This window comes from Coregonus lavaretus (assembly GCF_964263955.1).
Source record: "Coregonus lavaretus genome assembly, chromosome: 1".
Taxonomy (NCBI): Eukaryota; Metazoa; Chordata; class Actinopteri; order Salmoniformes; family Salmonidae; genus Coregonus; species Coregonus lavaretus.
In genome coordinates, this window is record NC_139988.1 from 87357403 (window position 1) to 87380560 (window position 23158).

A 23158-nucleotide genomic window follows, 5' to 3' on the forward strand; every position below is an offset into this window, starting at 1 on the left:
GTGTGTGTGTGTGGGGTAGGGTGTGTGTGTGTGTGTGTGAGTGTGTGAGTGTGTGTGTGTGTGTGGGGTAGGGTGTGTGTGTGTGTGTGTGAGTGTGTGAGTGTGTGTGAGTGAGTGGGGTAGGGTGTGTGTGTGTGTGGGTGAGTGAGTGGGGTAGGGTGTGAGTGAGTGAGTGTGGGGTAGGGTGTGTGTGTGAGTGTGTGAGTGTGTGTGAGTGAGTGGGGTAGGGTGTGTGTGTGGGTGAGTGAGTGGGGTAGGGTGTGAGTGAGTGTGTGGGGTAGGGTGTGTGTGTGAGAGAGGGGTAGGGTGTGAGTGTGTGTGAGTGAGTGGGGTAGGGTGTGAGTGAGTGTGAGTGAGTGAGTGGGGTAGGGTGTGAGTGTGTGTGAGTGAGTGAATGGGGTAGGGTGTGAGTGTGTGGGTGAGTGTGTGGGGTAGGGTGTGAGTGGGTGAGTGAGTGGGGTAGGGTGTGTGTGTGTGTGTGTGTGTGTGTGTGTGTGTGTGTGTGTGTGTGTGTGTGAGTGAGTGGGGTAGGGTGTGTGTGTGTGTGTGTGTGTGTGTGTGTGTGTGTGTGTGTGTGTGTGTGTGTGTGTGTGTGTGTGTGTGTGTGTGTGTGTGTGAGAGTGAGAGGGGTAGGGTGTGTGTGTGTGTGTGTGTGAGAGTGAGTGGGGTAGGGTGTGAATGTGTGGGGTAGGGTGTGTGTGTGTGTGAGTAGGGTGTGTGTGTGTGTGTGAGTAGGGTGTGTGAGTGGGGTAGGGTGTGAATGTGTGGGGTAGGGTGTGTGTGTGTGGGGTAGGGTGTGTGTGTGTGTGTGTGTGAGTGGGGTAGGGTGTGAGTGGGTGAGTAGGGTGTGAGTGAGTGGGGTAGGGTGTGAGTGAGTGGGGTAGGGTGTGAGTGGGTGAGTAGGGTGTGAGTGAGTGGGGTAGGGTGTGAGTAGGGTGTGAGTGGGTGAGTAGGGTGTGAGTGAGTGGGGTAGGGTGTGAGTAGGGTGTGTGTGTGTGAGTAGGGTGTGAGTGAGTGGGGTAGGGTGTGTGTGAGTGAGTAGGGTGTGTGTGAGTGAGTAGGGTGTGTGTGTGTGTGAGTAGGGTAGGGTGGGTGTGTGTGTGTGTGTGTGTGAGTGGGGTAGGGTGTGTGTGTGTGTGAGTAGGGTGTGTGTGTGTTATCACCTTAAACTGTTCCTCTGATATCACCAGTAGCTGGTGTGAACCCTGCATGTCAGGTGAGCGGGCCAGGTCGTGTGCCACCTCCAGGGGCTCAGGCAGAGGGGAACCGTGGCCGTCCAACACCACGATGCCCACTACTGGAGCGCGGTGCATCAACTGGATCTCCTTAGCTGGAGAGAGAGAGAGAGAGAGCGAGACAAGGTACGTTTTGGTGTTTGCTTTCACTGACTTCTTTAGAGAGATGGACGAGAGGAGAGGGTCAATGGAGGCACGAGGGAGAGAGATGTGTAAGGACGTCTGTGTGTTCTCACCAGGGTGGGCGGTGACGGGGTCCTCTGCTCTGCGTTCCGCAGGCGGTAGGCGGAGCTGGTAGGCGAATACTGAGCCCCCATTGGTCCCTGCCCACAGAGAGGGCGTGTTGTGGGAGCCTATAGGACAAAAGAGGCATGAGCAATATGAGTCATCACAAATATTAACTAGCCCAGCGTCTGTGTGTGTGTGAGAGAGACCTACTGTCTGAGAGGAAAGTGTCAGCGAAGTAGAGCGTGCGTACGAGGCCGGTGAAGGAGTCGTCTGGGGATCGAGGCTCGATCTTTCTCTGAACAGGAGCTAACTCCATTTCTGCTAGCTCGGCCTCCAGACGAGCATTGGCCTCCTGCACCTAGAGGCACACAGAGAGAGAGGAGTCTGTTTGAGACACACTTCCTGGTCTTCAACAACTGTGATCTTCAGGGACTTGGTTCAATAAGGATTCATGCAGTCATGTTTAAAAATGTAAAAAAAAATTGTTTGGTTGTTGTTTACCTTAGCTGCACTGTTGACGTGGTGTTTGCGTAAAGACACTCGGCTGCGTCTGATCCTTCTGAAGGACTGGCGGAGAGACTTCTTAATGCTCTTTACTCTGGATAGAGGACCTTCCATAGCCAGCTGGTCACTGGGGTTCAGGGTACACCTAAAGCAGGGACAGGGTTAACACACACAGTAGTCTAAATCCCATCTCCGCTACCGGCCATTATTTTGAAGTCATACAGGCAGAAAGATGCAGAAACACACTCTTACCTGACGAGGACGTTGTTTTTCTGCTGGTAGTCGTAGAGTCCGAAGCCGTGGCTGGTGCCGAAGGTCACTAGTTTCCACTCAGAGTGCAGGGTGAGGGCAGTGACCACGGCCGGAGGCTGACACTGGATCAGGGCAAAGGGCTGGAAACCTGGGGGGAACGTCACCGGATCCTCCTTCACCACCAGACGCGTGTGGCCCTGATAGGAAGAGATGGTTACGCAAACGTTATAGAACGTTAACGAAATGTTATAGAATGTTACCAAAACGTTATAGTATGTTACAGTATGTTGCCAAAACATAAAACGTATTGATCACTCATCATCTTTAAACTCACTGAAATCCAATGAAATCAAAATTGCATTGCAGTATCTACATTTGTATAACGTCATGTGGTTTACCTTCCAGCGGAAGCCCTCCTGGCCCTGTAAAAGGTCAGCTACTGAGGCTTCCACCGTCTGTTCTGCTGCCTCGTCATTCAGCTCCAACACCAGGATCTACGGAGGGAGAGGTCAGGCAGTAACAGGTGTGGTAGTGGTTTTCTAACACTCAGTCAGACGTTCACCTTTCTCTGTCAGTGTGTGCACCCCTGTGCTGGTCAACTAACTCAGACCTCCCCCCCCTGTTCTTTTGTTAATGACAGATCAGAATAGAATAGCCTTCCCCCTGATGATCCAGTGCTCTATAAAAGGAGGAGAGATCAGTTTCATTTCCACATTTTCTGATTAAAGAAGTGGCTTATTTATCAGAGTACATTATCTAATGACTATAGGAGAGTTATACAGCATGGGTCTGGAAAATGGGTCGTTCACTGAATGTGTGACTGTCCGTGACCCAAATAACCTCAGGAAAAGATTGCCATGGGGAATCACGACCTGGTGCCAAAGATTGTCGTAAATAAAGACCAAAAAAAAAACAAACAAAAAAACAGGCTGGTTTTATACCACTAATGTCCAAAAATGTCTGACGCTGCACTTTGGCAAACTGGCCACCAGAGGGAGTAGTGGTTGGTTTTCCCCTGGTCAACTCACCTGTCCAGCAGTGCCAGCTACAGTCAGGTAGCCGCTGTATTTACACAGGTGGATCTTCTGAACGCCCAGACGAGGGTCATCACTGTACGGATCAAAACAACCCACCTGGGGGGAGAAGAGGAGAGAGGGACATGTTATTTATTCAGAGTCACTACATACACAGGGACACCTCTATACCTTTGTGGTTCATGGATGTTATTATACAAACATCAGAATGGTGGTAACTCATTTATACACACACACACACACACACACACACACACCTACCTTTCTGAAAGGTGGCCACTCTCCCTCTGCGCCCTGGTTCATGTTGTCATTGGGGTCTGCATCAGTGTGGAACACCCCTGCCGTGCTCAGCTTATACATGGGGTACAGACAGACGCCCGACGCATCCCAGAAACGCACCGTACCGTCCTCATGCCTGTGAGAGGGGGAAGGAAGATGAAGACAGGTTTGTGAGGATTAACAAGCAGAGAAACAACACATTACTTTAACTCTTTGGAACCCTGTTCACGGTCTCCACATAGCAACATTACTTTAACTCTTTGGAACCCTGTTCACTGTCTCCACATAGCAACATTACTTTAACTCTTTGGAACCCTGTTCACGGTCTCCACATAGCAACATTACTTTAACTCTTTGGAACCCTGTTCACTGTCTCCACATAGCAACATTACTTTAACTCTTTGGAACCCTGTTCACGGTCTCCACATAGCAACATTACTTTAACTCTTTGGAACCCTGTTCACTGTCTCCACATAGCAACATTACTTTAACTCTTTGGAACCCTGTTCACTGTCTCCACATAGCAACATTACTTTAACTCTTTGGAACCCTGTTCACTGTCTCCACATAGCAACATTACTTTAACTCTTTGGAACCCTGTTCACGGTCTCCACATAGCAACATTACTTTAACTCTTTGGAACCCTGTTCACTGTCTCCACATAGCAACATTACTTTAACTCTTTGGAACCCTGTTCACGGTCTCCACATAGCAACATTACTTTAACTCTTTGGAACCCTGTTCACTGTCTCCACATAGCAACATTACTTTAACTCTTTGGAACCCTGTTCACGGTCTCCACATAGCAACATTACTTTAACTCTTTGGAACCCTGTTCACGGTCTCCACATAGCAACATTACTTTAACTCTTTGGAACCCTGTTCACTGTCTCCACATAGCAACATTACTTTAACTCTTTGAAACCCTGTTCACGGTCTCCACATAGCAACATTACTTTAACTCTTTGGAACCCTGTTCTCGGTCTCCACATAGCAACATTACTTTAACTCTTTGGAACCCTGTTCACTGTCTCCACATAGCAACATTACTTTAACTCTTTGGAACCCTGTTCACGGTCTCCACATAGCAACATTACTTTAACTCTTTGGAACCCTGTTCACTGTCTCCACATAGCAACATTACTTTAACTCTTTGGAACCCTGTTCACGGTCTCCACATAGCAACATTACTTTAACTCTTTGGAACCCTGTTCACAGTCTCCACATAGCAACATTACTTTAACTCTTTGGAACCCTGTTCACGGTCTCCATAGCAACATTACTTTAACTCTTTGGAACCCTGTTCACGGTCTCCATAGCAACATTACTTTAACTCTTTGGAACCCTGTTCACGGTCTCCATAGCAACATTACTTCAACTCTTTGGAACCCTGTTCACGGTCTCCATAGCAACATTACTTTAACTCTTTGGAACCCTGTTCACGGTCTCCACATAGCAACATTACTTTAACTCTTTGGAACCCTGTTCACGGTCTCCACATAGCAACATTACTTTAACTCTTTGGAACCCTGTTCACGGTCTCCATAGCAACATTACTTTAACTCTTTGGAACCCTGTTCACGGTCTCCACATAGCAACATTACTTTAACTCTTTGGAACCCTGTTCACGGTCTCCACATAGCAAAATTTAACATAGATCCTAACTTGTATTGAAATGAAACTAATGAGCGGTGAATGTCCACTGACCCTGTGAGAAGTAGGTCTCTCTGAGGAGCGTCTGGAGACAGGTTCTGTCCTCCTGTTATAGGCCACGGCTGGACGGAGGGAGACAGGGGGAGACAGAGGAGACAGGGGGAGACAGAGGGAGACAGGGGGAGACAGAGGAGACAGGGGGAGACAGAGGATGAGAGAACATGTAAGAGAGAGGATTTAGGTCAATCAATTTGAGCTCCATCAATTCAGACCGACTTCCTGCTCAGGTGTTTGCATGGGTGCATGTATGTGTGGTGCAGGAACTTGCTTGAGCAGTGTGTCACCTACCTTCTTAGAGTAGTGTGTGTTCTGCAGTGCCCCTGCAGACAGGACCTTCTCCCACAGCTTTAGGGGTATAGCAGAGACATGGTGGGAGCAGGTGATGGCAGAGCAGTGGAGAGGCACCAGGTACGGCGTCTGGATGACTGGCCATCCTTCAGTCTGGAGATCGATCACTACCAGCTCCTCTTCCACTAGCACGACCAGCGCACTGGGGTCGCCTGGACAGAGGGAGAGGGATTAGGCTGGCTGTGTTGGTGGTCAGTGTGTGTGTGTGTGTAGCCCCCTGCCTTTCTACCTGTGTGACCTGGTCCGTCTCTGATGACGAAGAAGTCGATGATTCTGGAGGTGAAGTCCAGAGCCACGTGTGTTTTACTGTGGATCACACTGATACAGTGTCTGTCTCCGTAGCTGGCCCTGGGCATGCCGCCACTGAACAACAGGAAGGGAGGCCTGGACACACACACACAGGGAGAAGACAGAACCAGATTAGAAGATATTTACAGTTGGATTCATGTAGAACAATGGGGGACGTGAAATCTGTTGGGGAAATAATAATTTGGGTCGATACAGCAGGCACAGGGAGTGAGCACGAGGAAGGAACGAAACTCACTCACCCTTGTTTTGTAGGGAGCTGGATGATTTTAGAGATGGCCTTACAGGGGAAGTGGCCTGCACAGGAGAGACAAACCGTCAAATCAATTGATGGAGAATCAACGTACCCATTCAGCATTCAATCAATAACGTCATCATCCCTGTCACTGTGTTCTGTGAGGTTCAACAGAGAGGAACAGGACTTTGACTTGTGATGCTTCCTCACCGTACGGTACTTCGGACTTCTCCTGTTCGCTCTGTGTCCCCTCCCCGGCAACTGTCCAGCGGCAGTAGCTGCCGTCGCTATGGGAACTGAGAACATGGTCACCGTCCTCCGTCCACCACACGCTCTCCAGTTGCTATAGACGCAGAGTCAAACAGGGAGTCAAGACCAGAGCCCTGGAGATCCAGACACCAACACAGAGACACAGACCCACATTGTACCTGTGTAGCGGGGATGTGTTTGACTGCTGACTGGCGCTCCATGTCCCAGATGACCATGATGCCTCGTCCGTAGCCAATCAGAACCTGGCGTGGGTTGACGGGATTCTCCTGTAAGGACTCGACATGCTCCAGGCTCCTACGACCTCCATACTCCTCTGGTACACTACAGAGGGAGGGAAAGATGGGGTTGGGTTTTAGCATCATTATGGATCAAGTACGTGTGTGTGTGTGTGTGTGTGTGTGTGTGTGTGTGTGTGTGTGTGTGTGAGAGAGAGAGAGAAATTGTGTGGGAGGCATTAACACTAATCAATAGCAGATTCCAGCTGTTTAGGGGACAAATATTTCCAACTCAGTGACTTTAAAGCAATTAAAGGCAGCACACTAGTGTGGGGGGTAAATTACCCTAGTGTGAGGTGTAACCTACCCTAGTGTGGGGTGTAACCTACCCTAGTGTGGGGTGTAACCTACCCTAGTGTGGGGTGTAACCTACCCTAGTGTGGGGGGTAAATTACCCTAGTGTGGGGGGTAACCTACCCTAGTGTGGGGGGTAACCTACCCTAGTGTGGGGTGTAACCTACCCTAGTGTGGGGTGTAACCTACCCTAGTGTGGGGTGTAACCTACCCTAGTGTGGGGTGTAACCTACCCTAGTGTGGGGTGTAACCTACCCTAGTGTGGGGGGTAACCTACCCTAGTGTGGGGGGTAACCTACCCTAGTGTGGGGGGTAACCTACCCTAGTGTGGGGGGTAACCTACCCTAGTGTGGGGTGTAACCTACCCTAGTGTGGGGTGTAACCTACCCTAGTGTGGGGGGTAAATTACCCTAGTGTGGGGTGTAACCTACCCTAGTGTGGGGTGTAACCTACCCTAGTGTGGGGTGTAACCTACCCTAGTGTGGGGGGTAAATTACCCTAGTGTGGGGTGTAACCTACCCTAGTGTGGGGTGTAACCTACCCTAGTGTGTGGGGTAACCTACCCTAGTGTGGGGTGTAACCTACCCTAGTGTGGGGTGTAACCTACCCTAGTGTGGGGTGTAACCTACCCTAGTGTGGGGTGTAACCTACCCTAGTGTGGGGTGTAACCTACCCTAGTGTGGGGTGTAACCTACCCTAGTGTGGGGTGTAACCTACCCTAGTGTGAGGTGTAACCTACCCTAGTGTGGGGTGTAACCTACCCTAGTGTGGGGTGTAACCTACCCTAGTGTGGGGTGTAACCTACCCTAGTGTGGGGTGTAAATTACCCTAGTGTGGGGGGTAAATTACCCTAGTGTGGGGTGTAACCTACCCTAGTGTGGGGGGTAACCTACCCTAGTGTGGGGTGTAAATTACCCTAGTGTGGGGGGTAACCTACCCTAGTGTGGGGGGTAAATTACCCTAGTGTGGGGTGTAACCTACCCTAGTGTGGGGGGTAACCTACCCTAGTGTGGGGGGTAACCTACCCTAGTGTGGGGGGTAACCTACCCTAGTGTGGGGGGTAACCTACCCTAGTGTGGGGGGTAACCTACCCTAGTGTGGGGGGTAACCTACCCTAGTGTGGGGGGTAAATTACCCTAGTGTGGGGGGTAAATTACCCTAGTGTGGGGGGTAAATTACCCTAGTGTGGGGGGTAAATTACCCTAGTGTGGGGGGTAAATTACCCTAGTGTGGGGGGTGTGCGTGTACCTGTTGGTGACGTTCTCCAGGCTGATGTTCTTCTCCTCTAGTTCTCTGAAGCCCGGTACCTCCACTACGAACACGTGGCCTCCCTCTGTTCCCAGAAACAGCAGCTTCCCAGAGGAGTGGGCTAGCACTGCCGTCACCCGAGTTACACTGGGGGGAGCACTGACGGAGGGAATGAGAAAGAGAGGGAAAGAGGGAGGGATGAGATTAAGTTAACAGGTTGAATCTGGCAAAGACAAAGTTTTAAAAAGCGAGCAGTTAAAAGAGCTGGATCCATTGCCTGGGCTACTGGGGGAGGTTGAGGCCTTAAAAACAGGAATGATTACAGTAATAAAATGGAAGAAATACAAGCTGAAAAGAAGATATTGAAAACTACCGTGGACTCCCTAAAAGACACTACGGAGAGGATACGGTATGAAAATAAAACAATGAAAGCAGAATGATTTGATCTAAAGTGCAGAAGTATGAATAATAATATTGTTACAATGGGAATAAAGGAGGAGGACAACTATCAGTCAACGGAGGAAAAAGTCAAGGGGGTTCATGAAACATAATCTCAAATTGACGGACGAACAGCTGGATACAATTGATTTTCAAAGAGCTCACCGTTTGAGGGGAGGGAAAGCCCCGTCTGATAGTAGCTAGGCTAACTCACTACAAAATGAAGGGGAGGGAAAGCCCCGTCTGATAGTAGCTATGCTAACTCACTACAAAATGAAGATTGCCTTGTTACAACAACAGGGTAGGGAACTGAAGAACACCCTGTTCTCTATTAATGAACAATTTCCCCATGAAATAGTGGAGACGACGTGCCCTGCACCCCACTTCAAAAGGCTCCGAGCAGAGAAGCAGAATGTTCATCAAGTGGTCGATAAAATTGTACGCAAACAACCAAATGTTCAAGGACTCGAAGATGACAACATGGCTGCGAGTGATAGCAGGAGGTTGCTGAAGTAATCCCCGATACACATTGTACTACATTACAATTATGGATTAATTTAAAAAAAAAATTTAAAAAAAAATTTGTAAAATGTTATGCATGGACATTTTTTCTTCTCTCGTGCAGTACGGAACCGTTGACTTCTGGGAAATGCGAAATGGGTACTTATCCTTTTTATTTAGGCAATATGGAACCTTGGACTACATGACCTTAAACATCTGGTTTTGATTCAGGGAAGGTGAAGATGGGTAAGGCTGAATTTTTAGATTTTTGTTTGGTTATTTAATTTGAAGATTGCACAGGCAGTGAATTAGAAATACCAAGTTTTTTTTGTTTTGTTTGATATGATATGGCCTGATTGCAGATATCGGGGTATATTAGGACTTAAAATCTGTTATACAGTGCATTCGGAAAGTGTTCAGACCCCCTTTACTTTTTCCACATTGTTACGTTACAGCCTGATACTAAAATTGATTAAAAAATATATTTTAAAAATCTCAATCTACACACAATACCCCATATTAACCAAGCAAAAACAGGTTTAGACATTTTTGCAAATTTATAGAATAAAAAAACCTGAAATATAACATTTACATAATTATTCAGACCCTTTACTCAGTACTTTGTTGAAGCACCTTTGGCAGCAATTAAAGCCTTGAGTCTTCTTGGGTATGACGCTAAAAGCTTGGCACATCTGTATTTGGGGAGTTTCTCCCATTCTTCTCTGCAGATCCTCTTAAGCTCTGTCAGGTTGGATGGAGAGCGTTGCTGCACTGCTATTTTCAGGTCCCGAAGCCACTCCTGCGTTTTCTTGGCTGCATACTTAGGGTCGTTGTCCTGTTGGAAGGTGTACGTTCGCCCCAGTCTGAGCGCTCTGGAGCAGGTTTTCATCAAGGATCTCTCTGTACTTTGCTCCGTTCATCTTTCCCTTGATCCTGACTAGTCTCCCAGTCCCTGCCGCTGAAAAACATCCCCAGATCATAATGCTGCCACCCCCATGCATCACCGTAGGGAGGGTTTTCAAGTTTCCTCCGGACGTGACGCTTAGCATTCAGTTCAAAGAGTTCAATCTTGGTTTCATCAGACAAGAGAATCTTGTTTCTCATGGTCTGAGAGTCTTTAGGTGCCTTTTGGCAAACTCCAAGCGTGCTGTCATGTGCCTTTTACTGAAGAGAAGCTTCCGTCTGGCCACTCTACCATAAATGCCTGATTGGTGGAGTGCTGCAGAGATGGTTGTCCTTCTGGAAGGTTCTCCCATATCCACAGAGGAACTCTGGAGCTCTGTCAGAGTGACCATCGGGTTCTTGGTCACCTCCCTGACCAAGGCCCTTCTCCCCAGATTGCTCAGTTTGGCTGGAAGGCCAGCTCTAGGAAGAGTCTTGGTGGTTCCAAACTTCTTCCATTGAAGAATGATGGAGGCCACTGTGTTCTTGGGGACCTTCAAAGCTGCAGAAATGTTTTGGTACCCTTCCCCACAATCCTGTCTCGGAGCTCTCAGAAAAATTCCTTCGACCTCATGGCTTGGTTTTTGTTCTAAATGCACTGTCAACTGTGGGACCTTATATAGACAGGTGTGCGCCTTTCCAAATCATGTCCAATCAACTGAATTTACCACAGGTGGACTCCAATCAAGTTGTAGAAACATCTCAAGGATGATCAATGGGAACAGGATGCACCTGAGCTCAATGTTGAGTCTCATAGCAAAGGGTCTGAATACTTATGTAAATAAGGCATGTTTTTTATTTATTCATTTGCTAAACATTTTAAAAACCTGTTTTTGTTTTGTCATTATATGGTATTGTGTGTAGATTGATGAGGAAAATATTGAATTGAATACATTTGAGAATAAGGCTGTAACATAACAAAATGTGGAAAAAGTAAAAGGGCCTGAATACTTTCCGAATGCACTGTATATGGGGCATACAACAATCTCTGCTCTGTAGAATGCTCTGTATATGGGGCATACAACAATCTCTGCTCTGTAGATTTTGCTGCGAAGAGAGAATCACGAGATCATTTATTCTGGTATTGCCCCTACGTAGCTTCTTTCTGGTCACAGGTTCAGGAATGGTGAAAAATAATTCACAACATTCACTTAAAATTGACCTTACAAATTACAATGTTGGGCGATTTGCAAAGCCACAGGCAATCAATCAATAATATAATAAACACTCGTAGGAAATGTTTCCATCTTTAGCTCACAATCTGGATACTATGCGATTAGAAAGGTTCAAAATTCATGTAAAACATCACAGCACAATTGAAAAATATATAGCACAAGGAAACCAAACGAGGGTGGTCTATGGTGATAGGTGGGATGGGCTGAGAGTGGCATTAAAAGAGCTCATGTTCGGTAATGTTGATGTTATTGTTAATGCTGTATATAAAAATAACACGTATGGAAAATGTATATGCAGTACCAGTCAAAAGTTTGGACACATCTACCCATTTCAGGGTTTTTCCTTTATTTTTTTACTATTTTCTACATCGTAGAATAATAGTGAAGACATCAACACTATGAAATAACACATATGTAATCATGTAGTAACCAAAAAAGTGTTAAACTAATCAAAATATATATTTTATGAGATTCTTCAAAATAGCCATCCTTTGCCTTGATGACAGCATTTCAGGTGAAGCTGATTGAGAGAATGCCAAGAGTGTGCAAAGCTGTCATCAAGGCAAAGGATGGCTATTTTGAAGAATCTCATAAAATATATATTTTGATTAGTTTAACACTTTTTTGGTTACTACATGATTCCATATGTGTTATTTCATAGTTTTGATGTCTTCACTATTATTCTACAATGTAGAAAATAGTAAAAAATAAAGAAAAACCCTTGAATGAGTAGGTGTGTACAAACTTTTGACTGGTACTGTATATGTAGCAGAAAAGCTGTAAAAACCAAAAAGGTGTGTCCTATGAAGGGGGGGGGTTAATAATAAAAATACTATTTAAGGTGCATCCATGTTTGCCATTGAATGTGTGCATGTCACCATAGAAATATATTTTATATCTAGTTCTGTGCATGTCACTCAGTGAGTCTGTTACCATGGCGATCCAATGAGTTCGAATGTGTGAGAAATAGAAAGCAAGATTGAGAGGGGGTAGGAGAGAAATCAAGTCAGGAAGTGGTGGGGTGTAGTGTGTGTGTGTGTATGTGTCTCACCCCGGTGGTCCAGTGAGTGTGAAGCGTCCTATCTCCAACAGCTCAGAGACTCCTTGGTGAGCTCTGAGGGTCCACATGTGGAGACTGTTGTCATCCAACAGAGTCACCAACTCAACCTATTCAACACAGACCAACCCGGGACGTTATTGGGACTTTAGGAGGACGTTATTGGGATATTGTTGGGACGTTACTGGGACGTTAGGGGGACGTTACTGGGACGTTACCGGGACATTAGGGGGACGTTACTGGGACATTAGGGGGACGTTACTGGGACGTTACTGGGACGTTAGGGGGACGTTACTGGGATGTTAGCCACAGCTTTAGTACTAACATTTTCAGCAACGTCAACAGGACCAGTAATAGGAGCACATAGCCATCACATCCACATACAGGGCTCTACATTAACATTTTTTCATAACTTAAATTAGGAGCACAATATAAAATTTAGGAGCACCAGAATATTTGGTTAATTGATTGAGATATAGCATATCGGGCCAATATGAATTCTAGCTACGTTTGAAGCACGTTGTGCTCTAAAGACATTTGTTTATTATAAAAAGCTAAAATGTTGATACAAACACCTGTTAATGAAATTAGTCATATGTGGAATATTAGGTTTCTACATCAGTACCACCTATTGAGATGCATTACATTGAACATTCTACACTGTCTCTTTAAGAGCCTCAAGTTAGTGAGTGACGACATGCAAGAGATCAGTCATTCATTCCTACGATCATTGATCTTCTAAAGAAGCTATCCCTTTTCTTTCAGTGCCCCCAGATGTTTAGATATACTGGTAAAGTAACCAGGTTGTTAGCTAGCTAGCTATTGAGATAACATGAATGAACAAGGTGTAAACAAATGCCTGTGAGTGATTTTGAAATGACCCGCGACATGGTTTATGAACAGGGCCTAAGAACTAACTTTTTGCTCCACCAGCCACTGTAGCAGATCGATGAATAAAAGTCATTCTTACCAGCCAATACATTTGTTTTCCATAATAAACAAAAAAACGTTCGGCTTTCTAACTTTTCTTTTTCCAGGTTTGTGATTTCTCCTAGTTTTTTCCCCCCTCAGGTTCACACTCTCAAAACCATATACATTTATTACATTTTTTGATTGAAAAACCACCAAATTGGATGTTCTAAGTCCACAACAATGCTTAAACCATATCAGGAGAACACTTTTGAGGTCTGGGGAAGATAATTTTTCGGAGGGTATAGTTTCCCCCGTTAATTTTAAATTAAACGGGGAAACTATTGAGGGGCACCTCAAGAGACCGGTGTTTGGCTGGCGGTGTTTCTGTACTGCATGAGCAATAGCAGAGTTAGCTAAACAAAAGACACCGGATTGATAAAAACCATCATGATATCATATCATTCTGCCAGGTAAGTCTACTTTATGGGAAAGCCTTAAGAAATGACTGGCTGACTACACAAAGTGGTAGACACAGGCATTCCCATGCCGTCACGTCTTCATAAAGTTGCAAGAAATACAAAATCACTGATGAGTTCTTTGATATTCTTCGGATTGATCGAACCGTCGCTCGCTTTTTCCTCTAGGGCACTCAGAAACAACTTCCCAGTGAAGCCTATCATTACAACTGTTGTTATCTGCACTGGTGCTCCCAAAATAAATTGTCAGGTTGAACAACAAAAAATATCTAGGAACATATGTGACCAAAATGGATGCCCTTTAGAGCCCTGTCCACATATTGGATTCAAGTTATTTTCAGTAACAGGTGTGAATGGAGCATGAGATAAGGGGTTGCCACAGCACTCTTCAGGCCTGTAGGTAGGGGTGTGTGTGTGTGTGTGTGTGTGTGTGTGTGTGTGTGTGTGTGTGTGTGTGTGTGTGTGTGTGTGTGGAGCAGCCACTCACCTGCTGTGGTAAGAAGTGGACCTGTGTGACGGCAGCATTCTCGTCATGTAGACCCATGAACTCTACACCTGGAGCCCCATAACTTACCATGGGTTAAAGAACACACACTTCCTGTACACACACCTGAAGCAAGCTACACACACACACACACACAGGTTTTTCATTTTACTACACTGTATTGAAAGGGTCCATCTATAGAAAGAGATTGTCTGTTTTCTCTTTCTTTGTCTTATCTGGCTGCCCTGCCATTGGCTAATAATACATTTATTCATAGAATTTCTGTTTTGTGTTAGAACAGAACAATTTGCCCCATTGTGTGACTGGAGAGTTATAATGACGGAGACAAGGGTTATCATAGGGAATGAATGGGGAGAGTGTACCGACTGGTTCCACACTGTCAATGAGCAGGATTGTGTCAGATTAAACAAAACTCACTAAAAACAGAGATACACAGACAGACACACACCCCAACTGTCTGGTACAGTCAGGGCTGAGTAATACCCTGGGAAAATAAGATAACTCCACATGTACTCACTAACCACAAATGCACACACTAACCACAGACAGCTAAAGTAGAGGGCAACTCTGAGACCAACTGGTTCAAATGTTTTGACACTCTTACACAACCAGCCAGACCCTTCCCTGTGTGTGTGTCTATTGAAGGATACAGTTTGATGGCTCCGGAGCGTGTGCCGATGGCCAGGAGCTGTAGACTGGGGCTGAAGACCAGCGCACTGGGCTGGTGGGGAAAACCATGCTCCACCGTCTGATGGGGGGGGGGGGGGGGGGGGGTGAGAGAGAGAGAGAGAGACTCCCTTATCTACTGGGTGAAATACCACAGTGTGCCATCACAGTAGCAAGATGTGACCAGTTAAGAACATTTTATATACAACCCATATTCATGTTTATTTATTTTCCCATTTGTACTTCAACTATGTGCACATTGTTACAACACTGTATATAGACACATAATGACATTTGAAATGTCTAATCCTTTGAAACTTGTGTGAGTAATATTTACCCGCTATTTAGGATTGTTAAATAGATAATAAACATAAGTGAAATAAACAATGTAAACATGTTTCCCATGCCAATAAAGCCCTTTGAATTGAATTGAGAGGTTATAGAAACTGGCAGGCCAAATCAGCTGACAATTGTCTGGAATTGGGATCATAGCCTTATTGTAGAAATTAGAGATCAGATTGACTGTGTTCCGGCTCTTACCTTGTTGAACCCATAGAGCTCCTGTTTGATCCGATCTCTGTGGGACTCCTGGCCATGTCTCCTAAACCTCTTCATCCTCACTGGAGTCTGAAGAGCAGACAGGCCCAACCACTACACCTCTACAGAGGGAGAGGGGAGGGAGAGAGACAGGGGGACAGAGGGGAGCGTGGGAGGTAGAGAGAGAGGGGAGAGAGAGAGAGACAGGGGAGAGGGGAGAGAGAGAGAGACAGGGGGGAGAGAGAGACAGGGGGGAGAGGGGAGAGAGAGACAGGGGAGAGAGAGAGACAGGGGAGAGGGGAGAGAGAGAGAGACAGGGGGGAGAGAGAGAGACAGGGGGGAGAGAGAGAGACAGGGGGGAGAGGGGAGAGAGAGACAGGGGAGAGAGGGGAGGGAGAGAGACAGGGGGACAGAGGGGAGAGGGAGAGACAGGGGAGAGGGGAGAGAGACAGGGGAGAGAGAGAGACAGGGGAGAGAGAGACAGGGGAGAGAGAGAGACAGGGGAGAGAGAGAGAGAGACAGGGGAGAGAGAGAGAGACAGGGGAGAGAGAGAGAGACAGGGGAGAGAGAGAGACAGGGGAGAGAGAGAGAGACAGGGGGACAGAGGGGAGAGAGAGAGAGAGACAGGGGGACAGAGGGGAGAGGGGAGAGAGAGAGACAGGGGGACAGAGGGGAGAGTGGGAGGGAGAGAGACAGGGGAGAGGGGAGAGAGAGAGACAGGGGAGAGGGGAGAGAGAGAGAGAGACAGGGGAGACAGGGGAGAGGGGAGAGAGAGAGACAGGGGAGAGGGGAGAGAGAGAGACAGGGGGACAGAGGGGAGAGTGGGAGGGAGAGAGACAGGGGAGAGGGGAGAGAGAGAGGGAGACAGGGGAGAGAGAGAGACAGGGGAGAGGGGAGAGAGAGAGACAGGGGAGAGTGGGAGGTAGAGAGACAGTGGGACAGAGGGGAGAGGGACAGAGGGGAGAGTGGGAGACAGGGGAGAGGGGAGGGAGAGAGTGGGAGGGGAAGGAGAGAGACATGGCAGGGGGACAGAGGGGAGAGTGGGAGAGCGAGAAGAGAGATTAAAGAGTTATGAGGGGAAGTACAACAGCCTAGCAGACGACAGTCTCCACTCCCTATCTGAGGAACGTGGATGAGAGATAAAGAGACCAAAACTTTCTGGGAAAAAAAAGAGGGAAAATAACTAAGGAAACAGCAATGAGGAAGTGAAGACTAACAGCTGGGGCAGGAAAGTATAAACCGGGGCTGCTGGGAAAACACGGCTCAGCTGGTGTGTGTGTGTGTGTGTGTTAGTGTGAGGGGGCAGGGCTGGTCACAAACAGGAGCTAGGGGTCAGGGAGAGACCATTGTTCTACTACACACAGACGCTGATAGAAACACCTGTCACACAGACAAGCGGTTTCCAAAAAGCAGAGAGAGAGAGAGGAGAGAGCGAGAGGGAAGAAAGAATGAGTGTCTGTCTTTCTTTTCCTTCATCAATAACATTTGCAGAACGTTTAGGGCGTAACGAACCATGACCCGATCAAAACTCTCTCTCCTCTTGTAGACAGTTTAAACCCCTGGACCTCATTGTACTGCGAGGAGGAAGGAAGAGTAGCGGACATGTTAATCTCTACACATACCACTACATTTCCTAAGCCCCATCACGTGAAGGAGAGCCTATACCCACTTCAGTGGTCTAAGGCTCAGAGTGTCTAGTCCTCTGAATGAACTCAACCCACAACCTCAAAGCTGGGTCTCCCTGGGTGACGACAAGAAACTCCCACAAAAGACCCACAGAAAACCCTACACAAACAGGCTAGTGTTTCATGTTTTCATGATGATCAAGTTTTTTTTTTTTTAATGGGAAAACAACTAGACTATTTCATAAAAATGACAAATGACAATATTGTAGGACACGATTAAGCTATTTTTGGTATTGGCCGACTCAGTCGTCCCATTTTGAGTCGAGACAGAGTGAGACATACTTTTGATATTATTAATACCCTGATATCAGCTGCAGAATGCCGTTAGTCATTAGGCGTGTGAGGGATTATGGGATAGAGGAGGACTGACTCAGACCCTCACTAAGTAAACTTCCTCATTTGGATTCTGCAGAGGGATGAAGTTGTGCATTTAAGGATTTGGGCAGGGTAGGCTTAGCTAAACTGAGCCTAGATCTGTGACAAAGAAATAGTCTAGGCTACATTCATTTACTTTAAAAGAATAGAGGCAACGATTTTACATGGGACGACGACTATGACGATTCACTTTGTGTAGAATTCGCTAGGACCACGTGCGTTCCAGTTCTACTAGCCAGTCTGTTCCTCGGTGTGTTCTCCAGTAGAAAAGAAAGGAGCTCAGTGCTGCTCACAGAGGCCGGGTGGAAAAGCAGGACCTTGGTTTCGTCATATGACGACCACCTTCGTCAGTCACTCCCTATAGCAGTGCTTAGGCTAATGCAAACAAGGAGGCCTGCTATCACTAGCGAAATGCTCACTGACTAAATGGTGAATAATTGAAGGATTTCAACCTGCGTGACAGCAAGGCCTACACAGTAATTAAACAATAGGCTCCCATTTGAACAGAGCAGTCGGTGCCGTTTAAGATGAGGGAGGACAATTATTATTTTTATGAGCACGGCCTTATTTCTATTACAGCATATTAGATGACTGTCATTCATATTCCATTCACCCAGCTCAATTTAACGTCAATAGATTTAGGCTACAACATGATACTATAATTTTCCCTATACCCATCATGAGGCTGCTACAACCTAGCCTATGAATTAAAGTTTACAATGTAGCTGCACAGGACAAGATACTTTTTTGTAATTAAGGTGACCGACATTGACACATTCAATACCGCCTTGCAAACTCTTGCCTGCATCTAGCTGATCTAGGGTGTAATCATTAGTCCAACTGTTGCAAATGAGAGTTTCAATTGGACAAATTCAGGTGAGTTTCTCGGTTTCGTTACATTTATGAAACTATTTTCAACAGAAAATCAGCGGAATGAATACACCCCTGATCACACACCGTTCACTTTCATAGCAGCCACATACAAACAGCATGATCCCTGTGCTCGTTGTAATCTACGCGCTCTCCTCCTCTCACCTTTTCCCTTCACTTGTGGACTTCAGTGCACAACACAGCCACTGTCTGTGACCAGTCAAAAAAACATTTCCAAGCCAAACCTTCATATCATAACTGCTACCTACTTATATTTGATATATTTGACCTACTACATATTATCTAACGTCATAGTCAACATAGCTACTAGAACAAACACATTAGTAAACCCGCTACAATGATGCAGTACTGTGTACAGTCAGCAAGCACTTTAGCAGTTACACCGGCAGGGCCCGGTGGCAATAAATGTATAAAAACTAAAATGTATATTGACTTGGAAGAGTTCCATTGTTGGTTAGCCATAGCCATCTAGCTAACATAGCATACCTCTCTGAGCTGTTTGAGCAGGCTAGGCTAAACTAGCTAGCTAAGTAAGTCCTCAAAACAATTTTTACAGCTAGCTCTCTCGCTCTCTCCCTCTTGCTTCTCCTTCATTTTTGAAGAAATGTATTTGTTCAAAACTGTTCAAGTATTGTCTTTCTCTGAGTCAACTACTCACCACATTTTATGCACTGCAGGCTAGCTGTAGCTTATGCTTTCAGTACTAGATTCATTCTGATCCTTTGATTGGGTGGATAAAAATGTCAGTTCATGCTGCAAGAGCTCTGATAGGTTGGAGGACGTCTTCTGAAAGTTGTCATAATTACTGTGTAAGTCTATAGAAGGGGGTGAGAACCATTAGCCTCCTAGGTTTTGTATTGATGTCAATGTACCCAGAGGAGGACCGAAGACAGCTGTCCTCCGGCTACACCATGGTGCTACCCTACAGAGTGCTGCTGAGGCTACTGCAGACCTTCATTGCAAAACAGTGTGTTTAGTATAGTTATCTAAAAAGCTTTTAAATGTTCCACTATTTTTATGAAATTCACTGAGGATGGGTCCTCCCGTTCCTCCTCTGAGGAGCCTCCACTGGAACAGAGAAGTGTTTAGAACTGTCAATTCAGACAGCAAAATTCTGCCTTTTTCTCTCGCAGCTCTCTTTTCTTCAAAGTACAGTAGGCCGGGAAAATGGGGCAAACTGAAAATGAGTGACTTATTCAAGGCCACAGTACAGTTACAGGTTGTGAGGAATCATGTGCACGTATGTCACACGACATATTCTAACGGACCTACATTTCCATTCATAACACCCTGTAGACAGTATTCTGGCAGTTAGGGGGAAGTCCCCATAGGGAAGGGATTTTATCTGTTTGTTACAAGATCAGGGCCAGAAACTAAGAAGGAAACATCGACATTGTCAGTGAGTGGACAACAAAGCCATTCTATTAGACTCATAACAAAATCAGACATGTATTTTCCCAGGAATTCCAGTTGGACAGTGCATTGGAAATGTGTTTAGAAATAGGTACACAGACAGGCGTCACACACAGAGCAATTCTCCGCCAGGGACGCTAAGTGTTTAGCCACTGTTTGTTTGGTTTCATCAGGAATTACATCAACATTGTATAAGAGCGAGGCCGGGTAATACCGCCTCCAGGATATCTACAGCACCCCGGTGTCACAGGAAGGCCAAGAAGATCATCAAGGACCTCAGCCACCCGAGCCACGGCCTGTTCACCCTGCTACCATCTAGAAGAGGGAGACCATACAGGTGCATCAAAGCTGGGACAGAGAGACTTCGGCTTCTATCGCCGTCAGACTATTAAAAAGTCACCACTAGCCGGCCTCCGCCCAGTACCCTGCCCTGACCCTTAGTCACTGTTCTAGCCGGCTACCACCCGGTCCTCTACCCTATACCTTAGTGAGACTGCTTTGCCCTTTGTACATAGAGTCATTGAACACTGGTCACTTGTTTACATACCGTTTCACCCACTGTATATACACAGTTGAAGTCGGAAGTTTACATACACTTAGGTTGGGGTCATTAAAAATCATTTTTCAACCACTCCATACATTTCTTGTTAACAAACTATAGTTTTGGCAAGTCGGTTAGGACATCTACTTTGTGCATGACACACGTCATTTTTCCAACAATTGTTTACAGACAGATTATTTTACTTATAAATCACTGTATCACAATTCCAGTGGGTCAGAAGTTTACATATACTAAGTTGACTGTGCCTTTAAATAGCTTGGAAAATTCCAGAAAATGTCATGGCTTTAGAAGCTTCTGATTGACTCAAATGATGTCAATTAGCCTATTGGAGGTGTACCTGTGGATGTATTTCAAAGCCTACCTTCAAACTCTGTGCCTCTTTGCTTGACATCATGGGGGAAAAAAATTAAATAAATAAATAAATCAGCCAAGACCTCAGAACATTTTTTGTAGACCTCCACAAGTCTGGTTCATCCTTGGGAGCAATTTCCAAACGCCTGAAGGTACCACGTTCATCTGTACAAACAATAGTACGCAAGTATAAACACCATGGGACCACGCAGCCATCATACCGCTCAGGAAGGAGATGCGTTCTGTCTCCTAGAGATGAACATGGGGACAAAGATCGTACTTTTTGGAGAAATGTCCTCTGGTCTGATGAAACAAAAATAGAACTGTTTGGCCATAATGACCATCGTTATGTTTGGAGGAAAAAGGGGGTGCTTGCAAGCCGAAGAACACCATCCCAACCGCGAAGCACGGGGGAGGCAGCATCATGCTGTGGGGGTGCTTTGCTGCAGGAGGGACTGGTGCACTTCACAAAATAGATGGCATCATGAGGAAGGAAGATTATGTGGATATATTGAAGCAACATCTCAAGACATCAGTCAGGAAGTTAAAGCTTGTTCGCAAATGGGTCTACATGGGACAATAATGGGACAACAAAGTCAAGGATTTGGAGTGGCCATCACAAAGCCCTGACCTCAATCCTATAGAACATTTGTGGGCAGAACTGAAAAAGCGTGTGCAAGCAAGGAGTCCTACAAACCTGACTCAGTTACTCCAGCTCTGTCAGGAGGAATGGGCCAAAATTCACCCAACTTATTGTGGGAAGCTTGTGGAAGGCTACCCGAAACGTTTGACCCAAGTTAAACAATTCAAAGGCAATGCTACCAAATACTAATTGAGTGTATGTAAACTTCTGACCACTGGAAATGTGATGAAAGAAATAAAAGCTGAAATAAATAATTCTCTCTACTATTGTTCTGACATTTCACGTTCTTAAAATAAAATGGTGATCCTAACTGACTTAAGACAGGGAATTTTTACTAGGATTAAATGTCAGGAATTGTGAAAAACTGAGTTTAAATGTATTTGGCTAAGGTGTATGTAAACTTCCGACTTCAACTGTATATATTGTATTCTAGTCATGGCTCATCCTATATAAACGTATTTTTGTATTTTTCTGGATTATGCGTGTACCGTTTTTTAAATTGTATTTTTATTTCTAGGTATTACTGCACTGTTGGAGCTTGAAACAAGTATTTCATTGCACCTGAAATAACATTCGCAAATGTATACTCGACCAATAAACGTTGATAATAAATTCACACCAATGCCAATAAAGCTTCATTGTCTTGTAAATCCTTGACCAACTGAATGAGAGCAGCATTGTTTTAAAAGAGTGACTGTCCCTAACAAGCAACTTCTTGTTTTGAAAACAGCCTATGTGGCATCGATATGAGTCAGAAAAGTTTATTCTAGAGAAAAAAAATGTACTACAAAGTGTAAATAGGATCATTTTGGTCATATTCTCGTCCAAAATCGAGATTTGTCAGATTATTAGGGAAAAAATGGTATGTCACGGAATGAAGGGTACCGCAACAGTTTCTTGGGTTGGGTTTATTTAAATCCTGCCCACATGCCCACAGCTGGCAGCACCCAAATAACCATCAATTCGGAGTGCAGCTGCACGCGACCCTATAGTAATACCCATGGTCAATTTGGTTTGACATTCGATATCCCTATGGGACTCGTTAGGGACAATCAGAAAATTACACAACGTACATGGGACAATTCCAACAATATATATATTTTTAAAGTCAATAGCTCCAAATTTCTATGACTTAAAAACCTAAAAACAACTATAAAATTGTAGAAATTCATATACAAAATATTGAAAGCATTTAATGAGACAACTAAAATCGAATTAAATTGTATTGTCAAATGCTCCGTCTACAACAGGTGTAGACTTTATTTTATTTAACTTTAGGCAAGTCAGTTAGGAACAAATTCTTATTTACAATGACGGCCTACCATCACCGTGAAATGCTTACTTACGAGCCCATTCCCAACAATTCAGAGTTAAAAAGTAATAAAGATATTTGCTATATAAAAAAGGAAATAGTAACAATAACAAGGCTGTATACAGGGAGTACCCGTTTCCGTTTTACAAGTATTTATTTTTATTTTTTGGGGCCAAAAATTTAGAATTCAAGGCACGCTTAACCAGCATTGCTACCACAGCATTCTGTAGCAATATGCCATCCCATCTGGTTTGCGCTTAGTGGGACCAGTGGTGGCTCCTGAAAAAATTCTCAGGAGGGGCAATTTTTCTGATGATTTAGGTGACCTACACACATTTAAAAAAAGATATGTCCAGCAACAACATGAAGACAGGGGCAGCATATAAGTCAATACCAGAAGCATTTATTGACTGATCACAAAAGTGTTGGCTTACCAGGGTTGGTGGAGCCCTCAGTTTAATCTTTGCCTCGCAAAGCTAACTCAAACACTCCGCAA

The 23158-nt window shown here is 45.4% G+C and overlaps 1 protein-coding gene across 2 annotated transcripts in view; it reads right to left on the reverse strand.

Annotated features, from left to right (window-relative positions):
- The window catches only part of LOC311137255 (LLGL scribble cell polarity complex component 2-like), a 38422-nt gene that overhangs the window by 6072 nt on the left and 9192 nt on the right, over nucleotides 1-23158 (reverse strand). For both annotated transcript variants that reach the window (XM_084171644.1, XM_084171645.1), the window contains exons 2-20: nucleotides 15434-15552; nucleotides 14878-14975; nucleotides 14210-14291; nucleotides 12329-12444; nucleotides 8222-8380; nucleotides 6563-6725; nucleotides 6345-6477; nucleotides 6142-6196; nucleotides 5823-5977; nucleotides 5534-5745; nucleotides 5240-5307; nucleotides 3515-3668; nucleotides 3248-3352; nucleotides 2618-2713; nucleotides 2220-2416; nucleotides 1965-2112; nucleotides 1674-1821; nucleotides 1472-1588; nucleotides 1164-1330 (exon numbers count right to left, since the gene is read on the reverse strand). In XM_084171644.1, coding sequence (XP_084027770.1) covers nucleotides 1164-1330; nucleotides 1472-1588; nucleotides 1674-1821; nucleotides 1965-2112; nucleotides 2220-2416; nucleotides 2618-2713; nucleotides 3248-3352; nucleotides 3515-3668; nucleotides 5240-5307; nucleotides 5534-5745; nucleotides 5823-5977; nucleotides 6142-6196; nucleotides 6345-6477; nucleotides 6563-6725; nucleotides 8222-8380; nucleotides 12329-12444; nucleotides 14210-14291; nucleotides 14878-14975; nucleotides 15434-15508 — 2448 coding nt within the window. In that variant the 5' untranslated portion in view covers nucleotides 15509-15552. The remainder of the gene's footprint in view (nucleotides 1-1163; nucleotides 1331-1471; nucleotides 1589-1673; nucleotides 1822-1964; nucleotides 2113-2219; nucleotides 2417-2617; nucleotides 2714-3247; nucleotides 3353-3514; nucleotides 3669-5239; nucleotides 5308-5533; nucleotides 5746-5822; nucleotides 5978-6141; nucleotides 6197-6344; nucleotides 6478-6562; nucleotides 6726-8221; nucleotides 8381-12328; nucleotides 12445-14209; nucleotides 14292-14877; nucleotides 14976-15433; nucleotides 15553-23158) is intronic.